General features: G+C 37.4%; 7 protein-coding genes across 11 annotated transcripts; 5 read left to right on the forward strand and 2 right to left on the reverse strand.

The window, feature by feature from the left end:
- Positions 1–640: 640 nt before the first annotated feature.
- On the forward strand, positions 641–3,469 carry LOC106336599 (zinc finger BED domain-containing protein RICESLEEPER 1-like). Of its 4 annotated transcripts, none has more exons than XM_013775509.1 (4): positions 641–756; positions 1,062–3,057; positions 3,150–3,210; positions 3,315–3,469. In XM_013775509.1, exons 2-3 carry the CDS (start codon positions 1,068–1,070, stop codon positions 3,188–3,190), a joined length of 2,031 nt encoding a protein of 676 aa, XP_013630963.1. In that variant the 5' UTR covers positions 641–756; positions 1,062–1,067; the 3' UTR covers positions 3,191–3,210; positions 3,315–3,469. The 4 variants fall into 4 exon arrangements, with proteins under 4 accessions (XP_013630963.1, XP_013631171.1, XP_013631035.1 ...); XM_013775717.1 differs by having other exon boundaries at positions 3,153–3,210; XM_013775581.1 differs by having other exon boundaries at positions 654–756; positions 1,056–3,057.
- Positions 3,470–3,642: 173 nt separating this feature from the next.
- LOC106322794 (trifunctional UDP-glucose 4,6-dehydratase/UDP-4-keto-6-deoxy-D-glucose 3,5-epimerase/UDP-4-keto-L-rhamnose-reductase RHM3-like) lies at positions 3,643–6,460 on the reverse strand. Its single transcript, XM_013760964.1, has 2 exons — positions 6,159–6,460; positions 3,643–5,765 (listed from the first exon to the last, which is right to left on the reverse strand). Exon 2 carries the CDS (start codon positions 5,741–5,743, stop codon positions 3,755–3,757), a length of 1,989 nt encoding a protein of 662 aa, XP_013616418.1. The 5' UTR covers positions 5,744–5,765; positions 6,159–6,460; the 3' UTR covers positions 3,643–3,754.
- A 6,496-nt stretch (positions 6,461–12,956) lies between these two features.
- On the forward strand, positions 12,957–14,825 carry LOC106339360 (mucin-17-like). The gene is made up of 2 exons (XM_013778154.1): positions 12,957–13,706; positions 13,914–14,825. Exons 1-2 carry the CDS (start codon positions 12,957–12,959, stop codon positions 14,823–14,825), a joined length of 1,662 nt encoding a protein of 553 aa, XP_013633608.1.
- Positions 14,826–16,825: 2,000 nt separating this feature from the next.
- Positions 16,826–18,103, forward strand: LOC106339379. The gene has a single exon (XM_013778177.1). The coding sequence runs from the start codon at positions 16,826–16,828 to the stop codon at positions 18,101–18,103; it is 1,278 nt and encodes a 425-aa protein (XP_013633631.1).
- Positions 18,104–18,894: 791 nt separating this feature from the next.
- On the forward strand, positions 18,895–21,889 carry LOC106292316 (bidirectional sugar transporter SWEET2-like). Of its 2 annotated transcripts, XM_013727918.1 has the most exons (6): positions 18,895–19,134; positions 19,368–19,404; positions 20,687–20,903; positions 20,985–21,143; positions 21,208–21,327; positions 21,422–21,889. In XM_013727918.1, the coding sequence occupies exons 1-6, from the start codon at positions 19,050–19,052 to the stop codon at positions 21,536–21,538; spliced, it is 735 nt and encodes a 244-aa protein (XP_013583372.1). In that variant the 5' UTR covers positions 18,895–19,049; the 3' UTR covers positions 21,539–21,889. The 2 variants fall into 2 exon arrangements, with proteins under 2 accessions (XP_013583372.1, XP_013583377.1); XM_013727923.1 differs by lacking the exon at positions 19,368–19,404.
- A 12-nt stretch (positions 21,890–21,901) lies between these two features.
- LOC106292329 lies at positions 21,902–22,562 on the reverse strand. The gene is made up of 2 exons (XM_013727929.1): positions 22,092–22,562; positions 21,902–21,998 (listed from the first exon to the last, which is right to left on the reverse strand). The coding sequence occupies exons 1-2, from the start codon at positions 22,545–22,547 to the stop codon at positions 21,951–21,953; spliced, it is 504 nt and encodes a 167-aa protein (XP_013583383.1). The 5' UTR covers positions 22,548–22,562; the 3' UTR covers positions 21,902–21,950.
- A 3,645-nt stretch (positions 22,563–26,207) lies between these two features.
- On the forward strand, positions 26,208–27,375 carry LOC106339388 (protein Jade-1-like). Its single transcript, XM_013778188.1, is given in 5 exon segments — positions 26,208–26,353; positions 26,470–26,622; positions 26,624–26,678; positions 26,680–27,000; positions 27,088–27,375. Coding segments are annotated over 5 exon segments (717 nt in total). The 3' UTR covers positions 27,130–27,375.
- The last annotated feature ends 246 nt before the right edge of the window (positions 27,376–27,621 follow it).

Genomic DNA, 27,621 nt, shown 5'->3' on the forward strand with positions numbered 1-27,621 from the left:
AATCATTTTTTAAATCATTCATGATAAAAAAGAATGGATGATATGAAATAATTTCAATATAACTAAAAAAACATATATATATGTTTAATTCCTCAAATTATCACTATTCCATTCTACTTTATTCTATTGATTTCAATTTCATTTATTCCACTACATTCTTAGAACGAGTTAACCAATTACAACCTATTGTTATAAGGTCCAAGACATTTTTGATATTGTTATCGTAAGGAAACAAGACATTTTTGATATTGTTATCGTAAGGAAATAAATACACTGCTTACGACTTTATTTCGACGATATTATAAACCGTTGAAGATGAACAAGTAACAATAAGATTCTCAATAAGACAAGAAAAAGAGTCAAAATCTTCTAATGATATTCGTAACTTACGATATTTTCTTGACGTTATGATTTTAGGTTAATGTGTTATATAAAAAGAATAATATATTACTGGAATTAATGTGAGATTGGATCACCAAATCAGATCTCTCTATCCAGTATCATAATTAATATGATAGTAAACCGGGCCAGATTCGGATTAACAACCGGATCGGTTTATCTTAATATATCTCCGGTTAAACCCACCCGAACCCCTAAAAATCGGGTCTTTATAACCCAGCAAGAATCACCCATCGGATCTGATGTTTCTTCGATCCAGCTTCTTCCCACCCGTAATAACCCTTAAAAACTCAACTCCTCGGATCCTCCGATTGTAGCACAGATTCTCTGAAAGCCCTTTTTCTTTTATAAACAAAGGTAACGAAAATTTCAAACCTTTCTCACTCTCTTCATATGAAACAAAAAAAAACTGTGTCTTCTTAGCAAATCTCAAAAGGGTTTCTTTCTCCAGTGTAAAGGATCCGAATTTATAGCTCTAATTGTCTCATTGTGTCACAAATTTGATCTCTTTTTACACTAACTTTTGTTGTTGTTATGATGATGTGTTTGGTTTTGAATATAACTGTGTAATGCTGATTAGGTTCTGTCGGATGATGATGATTCAAAGTGTTTGTTTTTAATCTAAAAAGTTTTGTTTTTTTTTTTTAATTTTTTAGGTGCAGTTTGGTATGATGGATGAATCAAATGAGATCATCCTGCAAAAATCAAAGAGGCTGACGTCTGTCGTGTGGAACTACTTTGAGAGGGTGAGAAAGGCTGATGTCTGCTACGCTGTTTGCATTCAGTGCAACAAGAAACTCAGCGGTTCCAGCAACAGCGGGACGACTCACCTCCGGAACCATCTAATGCGCTGTCTCAAAAGAACCAACCACGACATGTCTCAGCTTCTGACTCCCAAGAGGAGGAAGAAGGAGAATCCAGTGACAGTTGCTACCATCGGTTTCGATGAGAGTCAACCTAAAGACGGTTACATCAGGCCTAATAAGTTTGATCAGGAGCAGCGTAGAGGGGATGAGATTGTTATGAGCAGAGGAAGCGGCGGAGGAGGAGGAGGAGGAAGGTTTAGTCAAGAAAGGAGTCAGGTTGATCTTGCACGTATGATTATACTGCACGGTTACCCATTATCTATGGTTGATCATGTTGGCTTCAAAGTGTTTGCTAGGAATCTCCAGCCCTTGTTCGAACCTGTGGCTAACACCACCATTGAGGAAACGTGTATGGAGATTTACATTAGAGAGAAGCAGAGAGTTCAACACGCCCTGAGTAACTTATACGGTAAGATCAATCTCTCGGTGGAGATGTGGTCTTCCAGAGACAATGCTAGCTACGTGTGTCTAGCCTCTCATTACATCGACGAGGAGTGGAGGCTGCAGAGGACCGTTCTCAACTTCATCACCTTGGATCCTTCTCACACTGAAGACATGCTCTCGGAAGTAATCATCAGGTGTTTGATGGAGTGGAGCCTCGAGAGCAAGCTTTTCGCCGTGACCTTTGATAGTTTCTCTGTTAGCGATGAGATCGTCCTGAGGATTAAAGACCACATGTCTCAGAGCAGCCAGGTCTTGATCAACGGACAGTTATTCGAGATGAGATCCGCCGCGCATCTTCTGAACGCTATTGTGCAAGACTGCTTGGAAGCTATGAGAGACGTTATCCAGAAGATTCGTGGAAGCGTGAGATACGTCAAGAGCTCGCAGTCAACGCAAGCGAGGTTCAACGAGATCGCTCAGCTCGCGGGAATCAACTCCGAGAAGGTGTTAGTTTTTGATTCTCTCGCTAGTTGGAACTCGACTTATGAGATGCTTGAAACCGTTCTGGAGTACAAGGGCGCGTTTTGCCACTTGCGTGATCACGACCAAGGGTTTGATTCATCGCTGACCGACGAGGAGTGGGAGTGGACGAGATCCGTCGCTGGTTATCTCAAGCTTGTGTTCGAGATCGCTGCTGATTTTTCGGGGAACAAGTGTCCTACAGCGAATGTATACTTTGCCGAGATGTGCGACATCCACATCCAGCTGATCGAATGGTGCAAGAGCCACGACAGTTTCTTGAGTTCTCTGGCCGGGAAGATGAAGGCGAAGTTCGACGAGTACTGGAACAAATGCAGCCTAGTGTTAGCGATCGTTGCTATTTTAGATCCAAGGTTCAAGATGAAGCTGGTGGAGTATTACTACTCGAAGATCTACGGCAGCACGGCTCTGGACCGTATCAAGGAAGTGTCGAACGGTGTCAAGGAGCTTCTCGATGCGTACTCGATCTGCTCAGCTATTGGTGATGACTCTTCCTTCTCTGGTGGCTCAGGGTTAGGTAGAGGTGGTATGGACGCTAGAGACAGACTGAAAGGATTCGACAAGTTTCTCCACGAGACTTCTCAGAACCAGAACACAACGTCTGATTTGGACAAGTACTTGTCTGAGCCTATCTTTCCCCGTAGCGGCGAGTTCAACATTTTGAACTACTGGAAGGTTCATACGCCGAGGTACCCTGTTCTCTCTATGATGGCACGTGATATTCTTGGGACGCCTATGTCAATCCTTGGGGCTGATTCGGCGTTTGACTCTGGGAGACCGGTGATTGATGATAGTAAGAGTTCATTGAACCCTGATATTAGGCAAGCTTTGTTCTGTGCACATGATTGGTTGTCTACAGAGGCAGAAGGTACAGTCTCTGGCTCTTTCTTTATATCTTAGAAGCAATTGGTCATCAAGTATACTACTGACTTTACCTTTTGAATTTTATAACGAGCCAAGAAGTTCAACCATTGTCTAGACAATATGCTCAAGCTCTGTGAAAGAGAACAACAAGTTCAAGGTACTGAGCTTCTTCTGTTCCTCTCTTGTACCCTTTTAGTCACCCATTTTCTTACATCTTTATTCAAATTGAAGGTGTTTATGAATTGGTGTTCATCGTTGCAGGTATGGTGAAGATTTGAAGTACAGAGTTTTAATCTATAGTTTGCAATTTCTATTTATGCATTAGAAAGATTAAATTTATGAGAGACAATTGTTACATTGTTCTTGTAACAAAAATAATACTCAAGTTTAAAAGCAAAGGGAAACAAGTTAAAGCAGTCAATATTGTCTCTTCTTATTCTCTGTTATATATTTCATTGTATGAAAACACAGATTATGATAGGAGTAGAAATCAATAAGAGAGCAAAAGAAACTGAAATAAATCAATTTCTGTAATGTTAATGTAACAAAGATATGATTTTTTTTTTTTAAAAGATATGTTTCGTAGTACAGTGCCAAAAATGAGAGTAAATGAATCATTATAGTGAAGCTACCTGCATTATATAATATAACAATGAATTGAAAAAAAAAAGAGGAAAGTGTATGTATGGTTAAGGAGAGTTTTACGTTCTCTTGTTTGGTTCAAAGACGTATTTGATCAACGACACTTTGATGGAAAGCATCTCAGGAAACTCCTTACTAAGCCTGGCACCATCCATCTCGTTGTTGCTCCGCGGTGCCACAATGACCTTAGCCTGTTCCTCCAAAGTGAAGTTGGACCATTTGAAACTCGGCTCGATGTAGCTCTTGTACATCTCTAGTATCTCGTTGTGGCTCACTACTCCCGGATTGGTGAAGTTCCAAACCCCCCTCAGGTTCCTCTTCGCCATCTCTATCGAGATAGGCAAGAGCTCGTCTAGTATGGTCATGCTGTTCGGGATGTTCACCACTTTGTTGTACCGCGAAATCTTCGTGATGAAGTTCCTTGGGTTGTTCAAGTCTGATGAGATTGGCATCCGCACTCTCAACGTGCATACGTTGTCGTATTCTCTTAGAAGCTCTTCCACCATCGCCTTTGTCTTTGAGTAGAAGGAGCCGGTGAAGTTGGGTTTGTCCTCTTCCTCGAAGCCAATCCCTGAGCCTTCTGGATGCGCAGCGTTGTACTCAAATATACAACCGGTGGCGAAGTTCATCATCAATAAACCATTCTCTCTGCACACATCTGCTAGAGTCAAAGTACCAGCGACATTGGCTCGGATAGTCTCGGTTTTGTGAGACTCACACCAGTCCACATTAGGTCTCCCCGTTACACCGGCCGCATTGAAGACATGAGTAGGTTTGACGCAGCGAATATCCGCCATTACAGAAGCTCTGTCCTCTAGTCTCCCTTTCCCATACTCGTATGGGATCCCTTGCTTCTCACACAGCTTCCCTAGAAGACCACCGAGCCACCCGGTCTTGCCGTATATAAGGAACTTAAAGGATGCTTTGTTGTCTCCAGAAGGAGTAACCACAGTGAACGTCTGATTACCATCTGCAACATCCTTGTGGTCGTCGTCACAGTTATCACAGAGTCTATCACCTGGCATCATCAGCATCCTTGGATGAGGCAACAGAGCTCCAGTAACATCTCCCCACCAATCAGGGTTCTCAGTGTACCACTCCATCGTCTTCCTCAGCCCTTCTTCCCAAGTGGTTCGTTCCGACCATCCCAGTTTCTTCAGCTTCTGGTCGTCGAGGAAGTACCTCTGGTCATTAAACGGCCGGTTCTCCACAAACTGGATTGTGGAGTCAGGGTCAGTTCCAAAGAGCTTGGAGATGTCATTCGCCACATCAATCACTCTCCTCTCTCTCGTCGTCCCAATATTATAAACATGGTTAACTTCCCCTTTGTGCAGAACAACCTCAAAAGCCTCAGCAACGTCTTCACAGTATAAGTAACTCCTTACATTAGATCCATCCCCGTGGATCGGAAGCGGCTTCCCATTCATAGCCAACAACATGAACTTAGGAATCAACTTCTCAGGAAACTGGTTCGGACCATAAACATTATTCCCACGCGTGGTTATAACCGGTAAACCATACGATCTCCCATACGCCATCACAAGCATCTCAGCACCAGCTTTAGTAGCGGAGTAAGGATTAGTCGGAAGCAGCTGAGAAGCTTCATGGTTCCCAACGGAAGCATCCTCATCAGTCTCTCCGTAGACCTCATCTGTACTCACGTGGATAAACCTCCTGATCTGTCCAGTGACTTTGCAAGCTTCTAAAAGGACGTGCGTGCCGTAGATGTTGTTCTTGGTGAACTCGAAGCTGTTGCCGAAGGAGTTGTCGACGTGGGTCTGAGCGGCGAAGTGCATGATGGTGTCGATGTTCTCGGTGATGAGAAGGTAGCTGACGAGGTCGTCGCTGGCGATGTCGCCCTTGACGAACTTGAAGTTGGGGGAGGATTTGGAAGGGTTAAGGTTTTTGAGGTTGGAGCAGTAGTCGAGCTTGTCGAGGACCACGATTTTGTAGTGAGGGTAGGTGCGGACTAGTCTGTTGGCGACGTGGGAGGCGATGAAACCGGCGGCTCCGGTTATGAGGATGTTCTTGGGCTTATATGTAGCCATGGTGATGTGAGAGCTATAATATCTGCAGCAACAACAGAAATAAACAACCATGAAAAATGCATAAAGCAAAGGTGAATAACTTTGCAAGTAGAAAAACTTCATGGGGTCAAATGTAATTTAATCAAACATATGGACTAAAGACGGAAACACGATGACACGTGTTAAATCCATTAAAAAAGAACAACTGATTCAGATCTATCATTTTGAAAACACACTCATGAGATTTTAGTAAACGGGAAGCTAAATCTATGCGATTAGTACGAAGATGTACAGGAATCCAGATCGGAAGAAGGCAGATCCAGATCCAAAAGTATGGCAAAATGTAGCTATCAAATGCAGCAGATCCAATGGCGAAAAAAAGATAAACAAGGTTTGCAGATCACAGAAATCAACAAAAAGAGCTCGGGGTACGTACCGGGTCGAACAAGATCAAGATCGAGATCAATCTAAAGTTAAAGAGAAGGTCTCGAGATGTTAAGAGAGGGAAATGGGAACAATGGAATATAAGAGTAAAGACTAATAGGAGAAATGAGGAAGAAAGAGAGGGAAGCCCCTGAGACAGTTACGGAGAACCAGTGGACTCCCATAAATTACCAAACTGCCCTTACTACGCTTTTAACAACTACGGTTCAACTTTTAGAGGTTTTTTTTTCTTTAATTTACCAACCGAAAATATAGGCAACGCAGAAATTTCAACCATGTCCGCTTGAGTTTCGGTTTCGTAGTAAACTTTAAGAACGAAGACATCTTCTTTGGGCCTTAATTATCGCTGTTTATATAAAGTCCGTTATCGTTTATGGGCCTTGCCCTCTTTTATTGACAAGTATTAGAAAAAGGGTCACTCCTGCCTCCCCAGATGTTTGTAGGGGATTGGTCCGTTAAAATCAAGAAAACCATCTTTTAACTCCGATCCTTTTGAATCAAACATTAACTTTCATTTACCAATCCGTAGATACAAGATTTCAACCTTATGAAATTTTTAACTCCACCTACAATATCGAACTCTAGTAGCACCTAAAACATTAAAAGATCATATACTACATAATTATAAACAACATTGTATTTTTACTGTGAGAACGAATTCATCCTACGAATTGGGATAAACTACCTCTTAAACAACCTAATTAAACCCCCAACCAAGAGTACAAAGCTTATTTAACATTTTACCAAAGAAAAAAGGCGAGCAAAAAACTACTTCTAACCATTCAGTCAAACCTAACTTAAGAATTCTAATCATAGCCCAAAACGCTTGGAACCAAAGGATATATCGGAATGGAGATCTTATCCAACCGTAACAACACCAGAAGTTGCTTCTTCTCATTTAGGAGATTCCATTTGATGAGAAGCATTAGCATTTGACTCTCTTGCAAAAGAAGGTTGAGAAGACCTTACGGATGCACTATGACGAGAGTCTCCGGCATCCGCTTAAGCCGCTACACCTTCCCAGGTCAAGCTTTTTACTCTGGATCTTTTGACCTGCTAGTCTGCGTAATATATAATGTATAATGTATTTGTGTTAGGGAGGCGATACAAAATTTCAAAATAATATAACTAGAGTGCATGACCAATTTGATGTTAGAAAAGGAGACTACACATGATCATTTTGACGTTTTGGAAGATATGCATTATATATAAACTGTAATAAAGTTGACATTTTGTTCCTTTCAAGGAAATAATACTTTAGTTGAGGATCATTGTTTGCGGCGCAAATTAATGGCACGTTACGTATTGGAGTTGAGCTTGTTCATTTTTTCGTATCCATTAATTTTCGTCCACATGTATATATTTTATGTGTTTTGTATCCCTTATTACGACTGGAGTTAATCGTGAGAAGATAAGTATTTTAACGTTTACAAATCAAATTGATGACGAAAGTCAAATAAAAGACTAATGGGAAGTACTCGTGATATTTGACATTAATTTGCGTAACGTTAAGCTACTTAAAAAGAAAAAGTTTAGTTGTCCAACGCTTTGTATAAAGATCGCGTGACTTGGTTTGTAATTTAGGTCATCAGCGAGATGGCTTAGTCAACTTATTATTGATTTACTACATTGATTAAGCTTTTTATTTCTTTGGTTGGTCAAGATATGGATTAGTTAATAATACAAAACAAAAAGTATAAATTTATTGGATAAGGACTACAAGAAAAAACCTCAAGTTTGCAACGTTCAAAAAATTATACATGCAAAACGAATTTCTTCACAAGTGGCCATTTTCTAAACATACTTTTAAAAGTTTTCTTCTTCTTATCGTTTGATACAAATTTCTAACTTTTTCTTAGTACATTTCCGAGGAGAGAAGTTTCCGCTATGTTCAATTCCTCTGTGATTCACAAGTGCTCATCAACCTTCTCAAATCAGGAGACACAATAAATGAGTTTCATGGAATCCTTCACAATACTCGGATGCATTGCTTCCTAGGCCAGGAACTTTTATCCGAGATCCAGATTCAATCCGTGATCCGATCCGGATCCGATCCGAAAATCCGGATATCCGGAGAGGCCGAATCCGGATCCGGATAGTAAAATGTTGGATCCGTCAAAGCCGAATCCGGATCCGGATATCTTGATTTTTTAGTCCGGATATCCGGATCCGTAAATTTTATTAATAACTATTTCAAAAATAGTAATATCTATATATAAAAACTAATTTTATTTAATATATTTTCATTTTTATAATAGTATATATAAATTTTATGTAAATTTTGTAATATTATACATAGAAATAATAAAAAACATTATATATATTTTTATTTTTAAATTATTGTTAATATTTTATATATATTAATATTATTTTTTATTTATTTTAAGGATCCAAATCCGGATCCGGATATCCGCCGGATATTATAATTTTTAGAAGGATATCCGACACCCGGATATCCGCGAACCCCGGATCCGGATAAGGATATTAAAATTATGGATCCGCCGGATAAGGATCCGGATCCGGATATCTTAAAATTGTCCGGATAACCGATCCGTCCCAGGCCTAAATGCTTCCTATAAGACGCTACTGTGATCTTTTATTAGAATCTATACCATGCATATCGTCATGAACACATTGTTCAACGTCACTGATTACAATTATATTCGGATTAAGTACGTATGCAACATCTGAAAATTCACAATATAGTTAGATGAACACCGATTAAGTATAGTAAATTAAATTCAAATATGTATATATTTTTAGAGAGATAAATCTTTGATTGCGCGTTTAAACCATGTTTTTTTTATAACATGGTTTTCTGTTAGGTCAAAAATTTTACACGCAATTGATTTTGTCTTAGTTACACTTTTATGTCGATGGTCCATATTGCTGTCTTATTATCAACGTATATTCCCTCTGTTTCATAATAAGTATCATTTTAGTTTTCTTTTTTTGTTACACAAAAAATTTCACTTTACAATTTTAAAGTAAATTATACTTATTTTCAACTGAAATTAATTGCAAACTGCATTGGTTTTATAAATAATTTTATTTATCTCAAATACTATCGGTCAGAAAGATGTACTCCTTCTGTTTCATTATAAGTGTCGTTTTAGGTTTCGGCACACGGATTAAGGAAACAATTAATTTTGTACATTTTCTATAAAAAACACTATTACCTATACACCTAACCATATTTCAACCAATAGAAAAATAAATTTTGCATAAAATTAAGAAATTTTGCATTGAAAATCGAAAACGACACTTATTTTGTAACGAAAAAAATTCTCTAAAACGACACTTAATATGAAACGGAGGGAGTAATTAATAACAACTTACATATATTTCCACTATTTTCTTAGTTTGTGTGAAAAATGTCAAAGTGACACTTATTCAGAAACAGAGGGAGTATTACTCATGAGACTCAACTTTGAAAATCTAATGTATACCCATAAGAGTTTTAAAATCCATATAATAGAAAACACACTTTTGATTCCGTAGCGTTACACAAACAAGTAATAATTTCAACATTTGCCCATTTATTTCAAAACTGTAACAAGAAGAAAATCATATACAAAGAAAAAAAGCAGCGATGATGTTCTTACACCATAACAAGAAGCATCAATGCTTGAGTGTCATCATCTTGGCAGAATAGCGTAAGCAATAGTGGTGGAAAGCTGTCTTTCATGGCTGACGATCATTCTTTCTACCAACTCATTCTTCGAGGCGCAGCTCCTATCGTTGCCATGGACAGAAAACTACCCAACACTCATTTATCATTTCCGAAACATTCATCATCTCCTTGGATCATGTGGGTGAAGGAAGGACTGAGGTGGCTCAACTCATCGCTACTAGTGTTACTAAGGAACATCGATTCCAATTGTACGTAGCAACATGAGGTCCAAGATGGCTACAATAGATTATCCTCAAGAGTTGATCTCGATCGATCTTGTGACTTGATTTGGTCACAAAGATTTCTCAGGGACTTGTTGTACATCATCTCTGACCCGTATATCATCTCTTACTATCGTCTCTACTTACAGAGAGCTTTTAAAAAATTAAAAAGTTTTCTAAAAAACCTTTTACATATTTCCTTAATAGGATTTATAAAAAAACAAACAAAATGTATGCAAATCTATGAAGATCAATCACAATCAATGGAAATCTATGTAAACTATTTGTAAAGTTGATTTAACTTTTAAAAGTCCATCAACTTTTAAAATCACTAAATTCCAAACAAATTCTTGTTTGAATAAGCCCCCCTAAACAACAATACGTATGAATAGCTTTACCTGTGTTACATCAGATTATGTATTAAATGGTAAATCATAAAACGCGTTCAAATACTTGTTGTTCGTGTCTTACGTGACCTATATATATACTCCCTCTATTTCAATATATATGTGGTTTTGAAAGTTTTTTTTTTTGTTTCACAATTTAATTTGTTTCCAAAGTCCACTAAAAAAGTAAAGTGATAAAACAATATTTAAACAAAAATTAAAAGCAATTTTAGAAATATTTATTTGACTGGACACATTTTCTGTTTGATTAAATACTAAATAAAAATATATTTTAATACTTGTGCTTTTAATCAAAAATATTTATAATTTGAAACAGATGAAGTATTAATTTGGTTAGAATTAATTTTTTTCATTTCATAAGAAAAAATATTTTATTTTTTTGTATAAAGTTTTTTTTTGGACAACATATGTTAGCACTATGTTAGCATGCATTTCTTATTTTTGTATAAAGTTAATCAATTAAAAAACACCAAAGGTTTTACAACATATGTTAGCATCAATGTTTTTAAACCCGATCCGGATACTGAACCGGACGACTTACCGGGTCGATGGATCACTGGATCGACCGCGGGTGAACCGCGGATTCATAAATGAATTAATTTTATTATATAATAATATATGGGAAATACCCTAGGATAGCACTAAAAAAGTTTATTACACAAATATAGACCCTAAGGATCAAAATGACCAAAATGTTTCATTAAAAAGGTAAATATACATTTATACCCATAGGGTTAACTAATCCAAACCGGTTTAGAGTTGAGGGATGGAGATTTGGGATTGAGATTTAAAATTTTATAAAATAGAAAATAAATATTAAAAATCTGAAAATAAAATTTTTTAAATAGTTTCAAAAAGTATTTTCGAATTACGTACAAAAAGAAAATTTGAAAAAAAAATAAAAAAAAATCGAAAAAAAATTTTATAAAAAAAATTTATAAAAAAGTTCGAAATTGAAAACATATAATCTAAAACTATAATTTTTTTTTTTTATTTTTCTATATATCTAGAGTATTAAGGTCATTTTACCTATTAAATGAAACATTTTGGTCATTTTCCTCCATATGGTCTATTTTCGTGATCAAAACTTGAAAATGATATATTTAGGAGAATTACCCATAATATATTATTTATGTAAATAAAAATATAGAAAATAAAGTTTATTTTTTTCTAAATGTCTTTAAAAGATAAAATAATAGTTTGGATATGTATATATTTTTTGTTTAAAACATTTAGAAAATACTTAACTTTAGTTTTTATATTTTTATTTTCATTTGACATACAAAATATCAAAAATAGTGTGGACTATTTAAAATTTTCTGTAACAAGGTAAGTGTTATGACATCTAAAAAAAATCAATACATAAAATTTATAAATATTTTAATTTCTAATATTAATAATAAATTAAACTTCAAATAAAATAAAACAAAGATAAAAGATCATTGTAATAAATTGTCAAATAACATAAATAAACTAACACCAAATCACTTCAACTAATTTTGGTTCTCTTTACCATCGTTCACTTCATTTTCTTCAGGTGGCATAGTGAAATCTTTATCAAAATCTAAAAATCACAAATATAAAAATGAAAAAGGAAAACCTAACTTTATTTTGTCAGCACCTAACTTCTTAGTTGGAAACTTAGAATATAAAACATAATCTAAAAACATAATTAAAAACTAAAAAAAGAAGTAAAAGTTATTTATTGGTTCAACCAGTATCAGGTTCTGGGTTTTACTGGGTTTTTGCGGGTTTTTGCGAATTTTTGCGGATTTTTAAATATTGAGATTTTTACAAAACTCAAACTGGATTTTTTCTAGGTTACCGGACTTATCGGTTTAACTGCAGATCCGGATCAGATTTCAAAACACCGGTCAGCATTCATTTCTTATTCTTTTTTAAAGTAAGGTGCTCCAAAAAAAAAAGGGTGCTCTTGTTGGATATAGTAGAACACACAGCGAGCAAATGTTAGTATTTGTTATTTTATAATTTCTTGTCCAGGGGAATGTCGAATGTAAACCACACAAAAAGTTCCAAAACTCAATCCACAAGAAAAAAATGATTGGTCAGGAGTTATCCTAGATAAATCAAGTGGAATATGTCGAGAGCTCGAGCTCAATCGAGAAGACATTTAATTAAGCGTCTCCCTTGGACGTCGTTTTCACATTTTGCAATATTATTTCGGAATATTCATGAAACTGGAATATCCAAAGAAAAAAATTACACATGACATAGTAAATTTTATTTTAAATGATTGAAACCAGACTTATACAGTTTATAATCTCATAAACGCACATAATTCTGTAGCTAGTTTTGATCCTTTTGGATTTGAAACCCTTAGCCTATTCACTCTTTGACTACATTCTATTTCCAATACGGAAATTTTAATTTTAAAGAATAATAATCGATGAAGTCTTACTAGTGCGTAATAATGTTTTATTAAGCTAACAAAAAATAAAAAAGTCAAAAGCTCTCTGGCTCAGTTTCCAATGTCAAACCCGTGGGCTACAGTTAGCCGCTCCTCCGCCTCGCTTCCGTCGTCTTGTACCACCGGTGATAAGAGAAACCTCATCCCCCCAGACCCACCTGATCCTCTCTCCCATCTTCCCTTAGCTCAGTATCCTCCTCTCTCCCCAACCATCCCTTCCCGCCGTTCCAGAGCAATAGCTTTCTCAACTGTTGCTCCTCTACTTTCCACCCCAACTGTCCAACAGATATCTGCTGGTTTCTCTACCACTGATATTGCTCCCTGCAATGTCGATACTGAAATGATCTTGGAAAATGCATCTATTGTAGATCCACAAACCAGATCTGAAGCAACTGTTGATAACACAATAGCTCTTCAGCCCCAAACAACAACTACTGTAGCTAGCTCTACAGATCTGACTAATACCTCATCTGAAACCTTTACTGTCTTGCCGCCAAAGCCTACCTCCCCTATCCAAACAAATAAAACATCCTCCTCAACTCCAACTGTTACTAGTGTCTGTTCTGATGCTGCTCCTTTGCCTTCTGAAAAAACCACTGCCCCCCCTCCTCTTGCCTTTGATCGCCCTCAAACCTTTGTTAAACCTCTGCCCCTTCCTCCCAACCCTACTCTTGTGGAAAAAATTCGCAGATTTGAAGATAAAACCCTAAAAAGAATAGCACCAGCCACCATTTCAGCGTCGGGAAGACCGACTGTCATGATTCCGGATACTGTCTTCCAAAAGGGAGCTGATTTACACAAGGATTTCATTGTCTGTGTCTTCAATGGCAGATCCCCCCCCTTTAGTCAGATACAAAGTGTTTTTAACCACTTATGGGGCAAGGGAAAGAGATTGGAGATTCATAACAATTCTTCTTCCCGAAGCGTTCTCGTTCGCATTACTAGTGATTACTTGAAGCAAAAAATCTTGGAAAAAGGATACTAGTATGTTGGTGACTCCTTGTTCCACACTCAGCAGTGGACATCTACTACTAGGTCTACGGCACCATCCTTCTCATCAATCAAAATTTGGGCACACCTTACTGGTATTCCTCTTGATCTCCGTCACCAGGATGGTCTCAGTCTGGTAGCGGGCCTTGTAGGTGAACCTAAAGAAACGGATGATTTCACAAAGAACCTTGTTAGCCTTACTCTTGCGCATGCCAAAGTGGAAGTTGATCTCACCAAACCTTTACCTGATGTTGTTGAATTCACTAGACAGTCTGGAGAGGTTGTTGAAGTTCTTGTTGCTTATCCTCGGCTTCCTCCGACTTGCTCCCATTGTAAAGAACTAGGGCATATCGCAAAGAACTGCCTCCTTATTCTTCCCCCTCAGAAGGCTCCTCCCCCTCCGGCTCCGCGAACCAAAACTCCTCCTGCTACCAAAGAACCACCAGTACCTAACCATCACCATTCCTCCCCATCAAAATCTACTGCCAAACCTTCACCTAAAGTACCACCAAAAAATCCCACTCCCATTAACCCTCTAAGCGCTCTTCCCTCTGCTACAACTACTCCCTATCCGCTTCCACTTGATCCTAAATCTGTTGTACCTCCTGCAATCCCCATGGAAGCCCCCTCTGATAGCCGCTCCCCTTCCTCTTTCTCCACTCCTAAAAAATTAAAACCAAAAAGTTTATCAATTCTAAACACTTCTTCACCCATTTCGTTCTCATCTGCCAGTCACCCTACCTTCAATATACCCAGCCCCTCCTATCAACCTTCCCTAAAACGCTCCCGTTCTGACCCCTCTATCTCCCCCCCAAACTCCTTAAGCCTCCTCTCCAGTTCCTCCAAACCCCCCATTTACCCTCCCCCCTCTAACCATTTCTCTCTTCTGGCCACTTTAGACTCATCCCATCCTATGGGTGAGTCTAACCCTTCTTCTTAATGTGTACAAAACTATTTTTTTGGAATGTCCGGGGTATAAATGACTCGGGCAAGCACACCCCTTTTTGTGATTGGATTCGATTCCATAAACCCTCTTTTGGTGTACTACTAGAAACCCATATAAAAGATCAGAATGTTACTAACCTTATGTCTACTTTGTGTCGGGGATGGAGATATGCATCTAATCATGACTCTGATGAAGATGGTAGAATAATAATTGTCTGGAAGGATGATGTTAGCGTCACGGTCATGCACCAGTCAAGATAATCAATGACCTGTCAAGTTACTCTTCCTGGTACTGTTCCCTTTTTCTACACTGCAGTCTACGCCTCAAACTTCAGAATGGAGAGGATTGATTTGTGGGTTGAGCTCTTGCAAGTCTTTCAGACATTTGATCTCCACCTACAACCTTGGATTGTGGGAGGCGATTTTAATGAGATCATGCATCCCTCGGAACACTCCCTCATGGAAGTAGGCATTACTACTCCGCAGATGCAAGAGCTCAAGGACTGCTTGCAGCAGCTAGAGGTATTCGACCTGAGATTTCAAGGTCCTCTCTTCACATGGAGTAATCACTGTCCTGAGAGCCCTATAGCCAAGAAGCTCGACCGCCTGCTCGTCAACCCCAATGTCATCTCCATATTTCCTAACTGCTCAGCCACTTTCCACCCTACCCTTTTCTCAGACCATAGCCCTTGCATCCTTGACCTAGCTCACCACCTGCCTCTTGCTGGAACTAAGCCATTCCGATTCTATAACTACCTCATCTGTCACCCCTCTTATCACCAATTGGTACTTGAGACATGGAGTCAAGCCGGAGATCTGGCCCTGAACCTCACAAAACTGAGCTGGAAGCAAAAGAGTGTTAAGGGAGTGTTAAAACAACTAAACCGAGAGAATTTTTCAAATATTCAGGTGAGGGTTTTAGAAGCTAACAGTTTGTTACAATCTGCGCAGGTACAAGCTCTAACTGATCCCTCCACTGTTAATTTCCTAGAAGAAAGGCGCCTCCATGAGAGCTGGGTCTTCCTTCGTGGCATAGAAGAGAGCTATTTTCGACAAAAGTCAAGGATCAACTGGCTGCTTGAAGGAGAACAGAACACTACCTACTTCTTCAGGATTTTCCAAACTCGGTGTAGCTATAACTCCATTAGATCCTCCGCTCTGGCCTCGGGGATCATCATCACGAACCCTCGCATGATGAGTCTGCACGCTATCACTCACTTCCGTAATATGCTGGGACCTGATATGGTAGTTGTTCCTCCAGTTTACTCATCTCCGGCTTGGTTTGGGTTGTTAACATCTTTCACTCCCAGTGACGCTCAAATCACCTCCATGATTGCGATTCCATCTGCGGAGGAAATAACTTCGCTACTCTTCAAACTGAACCCCAACAAGGCGCCTGGTCCTGATGGTCTCACCTCAGCTTTCTACAAATCTTCCTGGAGCTTTCTTGGACAGGAAGTTATAGCAGCAACAACCCACTTCTTCCACCACTCTTTTATGCCCTCTTCTACCAACTCAACTATCCTCTCTCTCGCTCAAAAGTTCCCTGGTGCTTCTCTTATTTCAGAATATAGACCTATCAGTTGCCTCAACACCCTCTACAAACTGGTCGCAAGGCTCTTGGTGCGCCGACTGAAGCCAATTCTCCCAACTTTGATTGTCCCTAATCAAACAGCTTTTGTCAAGGGCAGACTTATAGTGGAGAACACAACACTGGCAGGGGAATTGGTAAATGGTTACCATCGCAGACAGGGCCCCAAAAGAATCACTATCAAGGTGGACATAGTGAAAGCCTTCGACACCATCTCCTGGGAATTTCTTTTCAACTGTCTACAAGGACTTCAGATTCCCTCTCAGCTAATAGAATGGCTCAAAGCGTGTGTCTGCTCCACTAACTTTACTGTTGGCTATAATGGCATGGTTCATGGATACTTCAAAGGCAATTGAGGTCTCCGGCAAGGGGATCCTCTCTCTCCATACCTTTTTGTTATTGCAATGAATATCCTGTCTATCATGTTGAACAATGCGGCTGATGACCTACGGATTAAGTATCACCATAAATGCTCATCCTCGAGGCTCACACACTTATGCTTTGCAGACGACCTCCTGATCTTCATAGATGGCTCCATTGACTCTGTTCAGAATGTTCTTCAGGTTCTAAAAGAGTTTGAGCTTCGCTCTGGTCTAGCGGTGACTGTGCAGAAAAGCTGTTTCTTTGCGTCCGGCCTGATACAGCAAGAAGTTGACTCTATCAAAGCTTCGACGGGCATGCCAAATGGTCTCCTTCCTGTTCGATACCTTGGTGTTCCCTTATGTACAAAGAAGCTCACTCTCTCCAACTGTGAGGTTCTGATACAACAAGTCAAGGCCAAATTCAACTCGTGGACAGTTAAGACATTATCATTTGTGGGAAGGTTATTGCTAATCAAAACTGTCATTGCGGGGATAACAAACTTTTGGTGCTCTAACTTTTTACTCCCTAAGGCGTGCATTGCAAAGATAAACTCTCTCTGTGGGATGTTTTTGTGGAAAGGCTCTATAGAGGGAAATCACACTGCTAGAGTATCTTGGGAGACGGTAACGAAATCGCGAGAAGGCGGGGGACTAGGAATCAAAGACTTGGGAACATGGAACAAAGCTTGCTGTCTTAAGCTAATTTGGATGTTGTTCTTCCAAGGAGGATCAGTATGGGTAGCTTGGTTCAAGACAGAGATCCTAAATGGCAACCTATCTAACTACTGGACGGTAAACACGAGCCCTTCAAATTCTTGGTTGGCCAACAAATTAATTAAGCTGAGAGGAGAAGTATATACCTGGATAAGGCTGAGAGTTGGGAATGGAGTGAATTGTCGCTTCCGGATTGATAACTGGACATCGCTTGGATCACTTAAAGACTACTTTGCAGCGAATGCGTCCTCAAGGCAGGGTATCCCCCTGATTGCAACTCTGTCTGATTTAAATAGAGCTGGAGATTGGAATATCCCCCAGCCTCGATCAGAAGCAATGTTGCAGGCGCATATAGCATTGACTACGATATCACTGGTGGAAGAAGAGGACAGTTATGAGTGGGTAGTCACTGGTGTACCTACAGGGAGGTACAAAACCTCACTGATATATTGTAAACTGAAGGGTGAGAAACAGATGGTACCTTGGGCGAAGATTGTTTGGACAAAAGGTGGGATTCCAAAGCATAACTTCCTCACATGGCTTTTCGTTTTGGATAGATGTCCTACTAGGGACCGCCTTCGAAGTTGGGGACTGCCGGTGGACTAAAAATGTTTGCTTTGCAACTTGGAGGATGAAAGTCGAGATCACTTATACTTCAGGTGTTCCTTCTCATGGCGGGTCTGGTCTGAGATTGCTCGTCGGTGTTCTATTGTGCCATCACAATTGTGGTCGGATACGATCAACCAGCTGATCTCTCTACAAGGAAATAAACTTCTCAAGGGTTTGGTTCATCTTTCCTGGCAAGGAGTGATCTACTCTTTGTGGCGAGAACGGAATCAAAGACTTCACAACCGACACTTCCAGACTTCAGACACCGTCATTGCCACTATCAATCGGCAAATCAAAGATAAGATCCTTAGTTTCAGAAACTCATCCCCATCGCTCTCCTCCTCTCTCATGCAGATGTGGGTAATGACGAAGGCATCCTCTTGATCACGACTGCTCAGTTCCCCCTCTTGGGCTGGGCCTGCCAAATTAGTATTCTGATCTTAACTATGGGTTTAAATTAAGGGTTTTCTTAATGGAATGAGCAATCTAATGTAGGTGTGACTAGAGCTCTATGCTTGTAAAACTTTTTCTTTCTTTTGCAATTAAATATGAATGTCTTTAGTCAAAAAAAAAAAAGTCTTACTAGTCAAATATCAATTTATTAAAATTCTTTTTTATTTAAAATTTTATTTTATAGAAATTTGGATAGATTATACGCATGCTTAACATTTTGTAATTTGTAACAAATACGTAACTTTGTTGGTAGAAAAAGTAGACACAGCCAAATGTGGACCTTATATATAGTCGGTCGTACGCATTCAATCTTTTGCTCCTTGCTCTATAAAGAAAGTCATCTTCTATTACAAATCACCTTAATTAGTCTCTGTATTATAGTTCTCTCTTCTTTGCAAAACTTCTCCCTCCATAAGAACAGAACAGAGCAAAAACGAAAAGCTGAAGCTTTGTTATTTTGAAGTAAATCAAAGAGACTCTCTTTCTTCTTATGTATGAGACAGAGAAGCTTCTTATGGAGTTCTTTACTGTAGATGGTTCTTTCTCCAAGTGGAAAGATGTTGCTGGAATCGCAGGTAAAAACTTTAATCTGCTTTTGATTCTGTTCACTGTGGTTTTTCTTTGGTACGTTTTGATTCCTTTTTAGTTTAATGGATATACATATATTGGATCTGGCTTTATTGCCATGAGTATCACCAAATCAAGAGATATGTCTGGCCATTTTTGGTCTGCTCTTTTCTTCTTTGGCACTAAAAACAAGAACTCTAGCTTGATGTCTACTAAAGTTGCATTGTTTGTTCTGTTTCAGGTAACATATTTGCATTTGGGCTATTTGTTTCACCGATGTGAGTTCTTCTTCTTCATCATCATTTACTAATTTTATTATATTTGGACTTGTCATTGGATTCCAACTTAAACCAGTTGGCGAGAAATTGATTGGCTCTAGTTTTTTATATATTAGTGTTCCTTCAAACTTTCAGTGTGAGATTTCAGCATGCCCTCTCAAAATGTGATGACTATTATCAGTCATAGGGCTGGGCAAATAAACCGAACCCGAAAATTCCGATCCGATAAAAGTGAACCCGAACCGATCCGAACCTAACATAAATACTGAATGAATCTTGTTTTAAGGTATTTCGGGTTATGAGTATTATCCGAATCGAACTCGAACCTAACTGGATATCCGATAGAACTCGAAACATTCATACTCCTAAAAAAAGGAACTTTTACCAAAACTCAATTCCTAATATGTATCCAAAATACACTAAGATATTACTGAACATCTAAAATAATTATCTATTACATTAAGGTTGATGGTTGAAGGGCGGTTAAATCTTGGAGTTTTTAGATTTTGGTTTTGTTTTCATTGAAAAATGTTTTTCATTTCATGAGAACTTGGTTTTCGTTTTATGCTTTCATTTTTTTAGTTTTAAATCTATCATTAACTATATTTAAATTTTGTTTGATTTTGAATGATCACGTTTGATGTTTTTTTTTTTTTGAATCGGTTTTACTTATGTTTGAGTTACAAAATAGGTACAAAATAAAGTACTTTAATACCAAAGAGCTGATATTTTACTTATGTTTGGTTACAAAGTAGGTACAAATCAGGTATTTTAAATCGAAGAATCGATCGGGACCCGAACTCGAAAATACATCGGGTTGTACCAGTTCTTTGAAGATTTACTAACCACGACCCGAATCCGATAGAACCCGAACCGGTTCCGAACCGAACTTTCATATAACCCGAATGAGACTGATTTTAATAAATCAGAAAAACCGAGACTCAATTGGACAAAACCGAAATTCGATTGGGACCCCGAACCGGATCCCATTTTAGGACAGATAATAAACTTTTTTTTGGACTACCCTATTTGAATCAACAAATGAAACTCTGATATTATATTAAATTTGGAATTATCACATACATCCAACTTAAAGCTAATTGGCGATAAGTAGATTAGCCTTACCTATATATATATTAATGTTGGTCCCGTTAAATTTTCGTGGGATCTCAACAAATCTTGTACTCCTTGCTTGTAATAAACATAGTTTTCTTCTTTATCTATAGACTTCACTGGTTTCTTTCTCATTTGTATGTGGGTGTGTGTCTGTTTTTATCTTCAGGCCAACATTTAGGAGAATCATGAGGAACAAATCTACCGAGCAATTCTCTGGTTTACCGTATATTTACGCTCTCTTAAACTGCTTGATCTGCCTTTGGTATGGCTCACCTTACGTATCCCAAAGAAACTTCATGCTTGTGACTGTTAATGGCGTTGGAGCCACTTTCCAGCTTTGTTACATTATCCTCTTCATCTTGCATACAGACAAGAAAACCAAGGTTTCTTGATCGATTCTTCACACGAAAAATTGGTTTTAAAATGTTGGTTATATCTCTAATCAAGTTCTTGAATCATGGCAGATGAGGATGCTTGTTTTGCTTCTTGTGGTGTTTGCTGTGGTTGCGTTGATCGTAGTTGGAAGTTTGCAGATACCTGAGAAGGTCACACGATGGTACCTTGTCGGGTTCATGAGCTGCGGTTCTCTTGTCTCGATGTTTGCCTCTCCTTTGTTTGTTATTGTAAGTTTCCAAGAAACGTCAAGCAAATAGTTTCATGTTGCATGACTTGTCTTGTCTTTTTCAGAACTTAGTGATTCAGACAAAGAGTGTTGAGTTCATGCCGTTTTATCTCTCTCTATCGACTTTCTTGATGAGCGCTTCCTTCTTCATGTTCGGAATATTCAACAGTGACGCCTTTGTTTATGTAAGTTGTACTCTTCAGTGAGTGTGATTGTAGTTTGTGTTGTTTGTGTTATTTCTCTTAAAAGTATTAACAAAACTTTTATTTGAAACCTCAGACACCAAATGGAATAGGAACGGTTCTTGGTATTGTGCAGCTATCTTTGTATTGCTACTACCACAGAAACTCTATAGAGGAGGAAACAAAAGAGCCCTTGATTGTTTCTTATGTGTGAGTTTTGGCAAAGAAGCTAGTTTTGATGGCTCAATTGCTGAAAATGATGTGAGACCACATGAAAGATTCACTGATGTGGGTTTTGTTTTGTGTGTGATGAAGCTCTCTGGTGGGTTGATTTTGAAGAACATTTGTTCATATATTGTTTGTTTTAGAAGATTATTCTATTTGTTTGTCAATAAGATTTTTTTTCTTTGTTATAGAACATTTGCATCAAATTGTAGCAATTGGTTCATAAGATATTGCTTTTTTTCTTTCCATTTGGCCTATCTAAACAAATAAACACACAAGAAAGGAAGAAGATTTGTCTCTATCACATAAGACATTGGTTTACATAAACATGTTTTGTTTCTGTGTTACCCTTCATGGCGGTTTTAAAACTTGTTACACATGAAACTTCGATAAAACAACTATCAAAGCAAATCTCTCAAAGTTGTTCTTACCAGAGGAGTCTGTTTAACCTGCAAAACAGTAACAAGAACAATTATATCAATCTCTAACCAAAAACATTTTTGTTGTTGTCTAATGTAGAATAAGTGTAAACAAACACTCACTTCTTCTTGAGATGGAGAATGCTGAATCGGATCGCCACGTTCATCATACAATATTAAACCACTAAACCGTGGAAGTTCACATTTCTCACCCATCAGAATCGGTCGCTGCCAAACCTGATCAACCGCATTAAGACTTCTTTCTTTAACCGCAAGCAATGTCCGCTGCGGCGGCGGTCGTGTTTCCATCTCCATCCACTTAACTGCAGAGCTCCAACAAAACGAGCCCATCAACCTTCTCTTCACTTTGCTCCACTTACAGTTCCTCTTTTGATCCATTGTTCTTGACTCAACAAACGCCCACTCCGCGTCTGCTACTTGCTTTCCTCGAGAATTGCGGTTGAGAAACGCTGCGGCTATGCAGAGGAGCGTTACTGCAGCCGTTGTTCCGACCAAGATCACTACCGCGTCTTTCGTTGTTAGCTTCAGTTTATCCTCCAACTTCCACAAGGCTTCCATTGTTTCTTTGGGGTCTTCTTGGGGGTCTATTAGAGCTATTGGAGAGTAAAGGGTGAGGAACGTATATAGGTAAAAATGGTGAGCTTCATGTGAATTCCACCGATATATTTAATGTTCATTACTATGATATTTAATATTTATACCCTATATAGTTTTCTTTTCCCCTCAATTCAATATCTAATCTCACCTTTGGCTTCCATGGTTCATTATGTTTGACTATAAACTGTAGCCATTGTAGCCTTTTCGCAATTAGAAATTAATCGTTTTTTTTTTTAAAAAGGGCTAATTAGAAATTAGTCGTTAATGGAAAACAATATAAACTAGGTTAAGATCCGCGCCTTGCGCGGGATGAACATTATATATATAAATAATTATATATATTATATGTTTTAGATGAAATAATAAATATATTGAATAATTAAAAGTCATTAACCAACATATATAATTAAATTGGTGCAAACATATAATTAAATCAATTTTATTAATCCAAACAATTTTTTTTTCTATTTGATAGGATATGTAATTAAATTTTAAATGATACTCCCTCTGTTTTTTAATGTTACATATTCTAGATTTTTCACACATTTTAATAAAACACATTAAATTTGCATATTTTTTTGTGTTTATCTTTGTTTCATAATTTTAATCCAATAACAATTCAGTAAATGCAATTAAGTTTTTTGAAATTTGCAATTAGTTAATAAAACATGTCTTGAAAATGTAAAAAATAGATCTTTTTAAAACAAATTTTTTTCCTAGAATATGTAATATTAAGGAACAGAGGGAGTATTAACATACATATTATATTTTTAATATTAATGTCTATTAAATGATGATTTCTACTCATATGATTTTTGTTATCATTTGTATCTTTTATATTAAAAACTTTAAATTACTGATACAAAATTTTCATTGTGGGATTAATACTTTTAGTAATTTATAATTTTTTTTAAATTAAGTTGTCAATGTTCATTCAAAGCTTTTATAAAAAAAATTGTTCAAATTAAATCTCGAAACTATAATATTTATGTATTTGATATGGTTTAAAACAATATATATATATATATCAATCTTAATAATTAATTAAATTTGACTTTTTGATTATATAATTTTGTAATCATTTGTATTTTGTCATAACAAAAAAATTTAAACTATGGATCACAAAATTTGAATGTGAGACTTTTAACAGTTTTAGTAATTTATAATCATTTTTAAAAATTCAAAATATAACATATACATAAAAATCTAAATTTTTATTATATGGTTATTGTGGTTGTTTAATTTAGTTTAATAGTTTAAAATTAGAAAAATATGATAGAAGATACACTAATTTTTATCAAATCTTTATTATTCAAAATCATTAATTGTCATATATACTTTAGCCGCATTAGACAATTCCGTAATTTTTGTTTAAGGAAATTATAAAGAACATTAATAATGAATTTATGGTTAGTTTAATAAAAAGTTTATTATATAATTAGATGGACCAACATATTTTTTTCTAATGATTCTAAGAATCATCCTAATGATGACACATGACTACAAAAAGAAGTTGTAATGTTTCTCAAATAATATATAGGGGATTCTTACTAACAATTATTTTTGTTGATGCTTCAACACCAAAGTTATACTCATATCTTTTCATTTAAAAATAAATAATTATTTTCTGAGTATGAATTAATTGCATAATCTTAGTGAATTCAGAAAATATATTGTAAATACTTGACATTTAAATGGTATAAAATTTATAATTTCGTAAAATGCCCATTTAAATAATTAAAAATTTAAATTATTTTTATAATAACATTTAATCCATGCACAATACATAGCACATCTAGTATGAAATATTAACTTTGTTAGTACTTAAAATGGTTTGTTAATAACCATAGAGGTTTCCATTGGATAAAAGTTGTCCTATTGGTCAAAGCTATGGTTCTTTAACTCCCAAGTAGAACAACCGGGTTTGCCTGTCACTGGTGAGTAGATATCCAAGGGAGTACTCTCTTGGGTATCGTCCCGCCGGACACCTTAATAAAACAAAAGGTTTGTTAATTTGTTTTGCTTTTGGTATAGCTTATGTAATATGCTATTATATAACTATATATCTCAGTAGCTTGTGGGGACACAAAGTTTTTATGACATCACGAGCCGCGCAAGGTTTGTTTGTTCATGTTCTTGTTCGATATCTAATCTCACCTTTGACTTTCATGATGCATCATGGAGCAAACTGAATGACAATTATCTTCACATATCTCCTGTTCTTGTAGTTCTAGGTAGGCTTGGGACTTTTATCCGAGATCCGGATTCGATCCGAGATTCGATCCGGATCCGATCCGAAAATCCGGATATCCGGAGGGGCCGAATCCGGATCCGGATAGTAAAGTATTGGATCCATCAAAGCCGGATCCGGATCCGGATATCTTGATTTTTTAATCCGGATATCTGGATCCGTAAGTTTTATTAATAACTATTTCAAAAATAGTAATATTTATATATGAAAACTAACTTTATTTAATATATTTTCATTTTTATAATAGTAGATGTAATTTTTTGTAATATTATACATAGAAATAATTAAAAGCATTATATATTTTTTATTTTAAAATTATTTTTAATATTTTATATGTATTAATATTATTATTTTATTTATTTTAAGGATCCAAATCCGGATCCGGATATCCGCCGGATATTATAATTTTTAGAAGGATATCCGACACCCGGATATCCGAGAACCCCGGATCCGGATAAGGATAGTAAAATTATGGATCCGCCGGATAAGGATCCGGATCCGGATACCTTAAAATTGCCCGGATACCCGATCCGTCTCAGGCCTAATTCTAGGTGCACATACCCTATAGATGATGACAATGCTGGTTCAGGCACATAGATGCAGGTGTTGAAGGCTATTATCCTCCTCCTTATGGACCACCAGCTGCCTGGACTGGTGGCTATGATCTGCAGCAGCAGCAACATCCACCACAAGGACAAGGCCATGAATGAAAAATGTCAAAGTCATCCATTTCTCCGATAAATAACAACTCATAAAACTTAAAGCAAAGCAAGCCATCCTTTTGTAACATTGCTCTCCTTTTGTAACATTGCTCTGGCTTTTGGTTGCCATACAATTTTGAACAACCCACACTAATAAAATTGTTGTTCACCTAAGGCCATGATCATCGGGGTTTGTTAATGGAGTTTTTTTATCAAAATTAGTGTGTAAGTCCCACCAAAATTATAAAATCGGTGACAGAAGGGATAATGTTCTATTGTGGTGGGTTTTTTGCACTGTTTGCAGGCACCACCGACACGTGGCGGCCTGCGATTGGTGCGCTTTTAATTTTCTTTTTGTAATCAGGAAAAATAAATTTTAAGAAACCCATAAGGTTATAGTGTTAATAATGCTCTAAAAACCCCATTAATATCAGAGATGGGCCGAATCTAGGCCCACTAAATATGGCGGGAAAAAATTATAAATTTTAATTTCTGTTGATGAGACTTTCAAAAACGTGGCGGGTGTTCTTTCCCACTCACCGTTTCACCAAACGCCGTTTCCGAGAACATTCGATCGCCCATTTAATATCTCGGAGATCTACGATAACTGTTGACATAAGCCCTAATTCTTCAGACAGAACAACCACACAGATCTGAAGTAAGAAAGCAATGGATCCTCAGTTTCAGCATTTGCCTCCTCTCAAACGATTAAGACTGATGCAGCGAGATCTCGAACTTTCCCATCAGCAGCAGAAGCTACCGAGCCAATCCGAGGAGGTGAAGTCTTTGCAGTTAACGGCGAAGAAGAGGAAACAGTCTCGTCTTGATTAGGACAATGACTGCTTTCGAACTTTAATGGTCGAATCGAGTCTAGGAGTAGAAGAAGATGATGATGGTGATAAAGAGAATATTGATCCTTTAGATGAAAAAAAAATGGGATTATGTGTGATGTATGTCAAAGCACAGACGGTGATCCATCAAACCCAATCGTGTTCTGCGACGGTTGCGACTTAATGGTCCATGCTTCCTGTTATGGCAACCCTTTGGTTAAACCTATACCAGAAGGTGATTGGTATTGCGTCAAGGTCGTTGAAGAAGAGAGAAAAGATGTTCTCTTGCTGTTTGTGTACATCAACAGGTGGGGGCGATGAAACCGACAAAGGATGGTCGATTGGCTCACATCACATGCTCGTTGTTTGTGCCGGAAGTATACTTAGAGGATCCTGAAGGAAGGGAAGGGGTTTGTTGCAGCGAGATACCGAGCAAGAGATGGGAAGATGGGTGTTACTTGTGCAAGATTAGAGGTGGGTGTGTTATAGAGTGTTCGGAGATGAAGTGTGAGTTGGCTTTCCACTTTACTTGCGGGTTGAAGGAAGATCTTTGTGTTGAGTGCCGTGAAGGCAAAAAGAGTGGTGGTATTGTTGTTGGTTTCTGTGATGAGCATACTAAACTGTGGGAAAGGGTAAGATCTGCATCATATACTTATCTATTTAGTTGTGTGTTTTTATGTGTAGGGATTAGTTTTTGATGATAAGTTTTTGTTTGTCAGCAACAGGAAAGTGGGAAGTACAAGATTGTTGCCAGAAATTAAGATAACTAGTTGCAGAAAGCTGGAAGGCCAGAAGCACTCTTTTACTTGCAACTCCAAGAAGTTTCATGCTCGGCAAGTTTTATGCTATGTTCTATGTTTGAATTGTTATTAACTTGCATAAGGCTAAAGCTTGATCAATCTAATTCCTTTCTCATTGTATCCTTTTCTGGTTTATGTCATGAGGATCATTAATTATATTTTCTTTTGGAAGATAGATCAGGATGCTGATCATCTTCTGCTCTTTACTCTGTGATCGTAAATCAAATAAGAAACACTTTGTTGAAATGCATCCTTATTGTTAAACTGTAGAAAAAATAATAATCAAAGTACACTCAAAAGATTAAATACCATTTGACTAAAATAATTCAATTGTTAAGGTATTTATCCATCAATATATTAGTAATAATTTGGTAAGCCTTTTCACTCGGATGATAAGGGTCAAAGAACACATGAGTCCCAAACATGTAAAAGGAGTAAGTTTGTTGCACAAAA

Source organism: Brassica oleracea, chromosome C1 (genome assembly GCF_000695525.1).
Source record: "Brassica oleracea var. oleracea cultivar TO1000 chromosome C1, BOL, whole genome shotgun sequence".
Lineage (NCBI taxonomy): Eukaryota > Viridiplantae > Streptophyta > Magnoliopsida > Brassicales > Brassicaceae > Brassica > Brassica oleracea.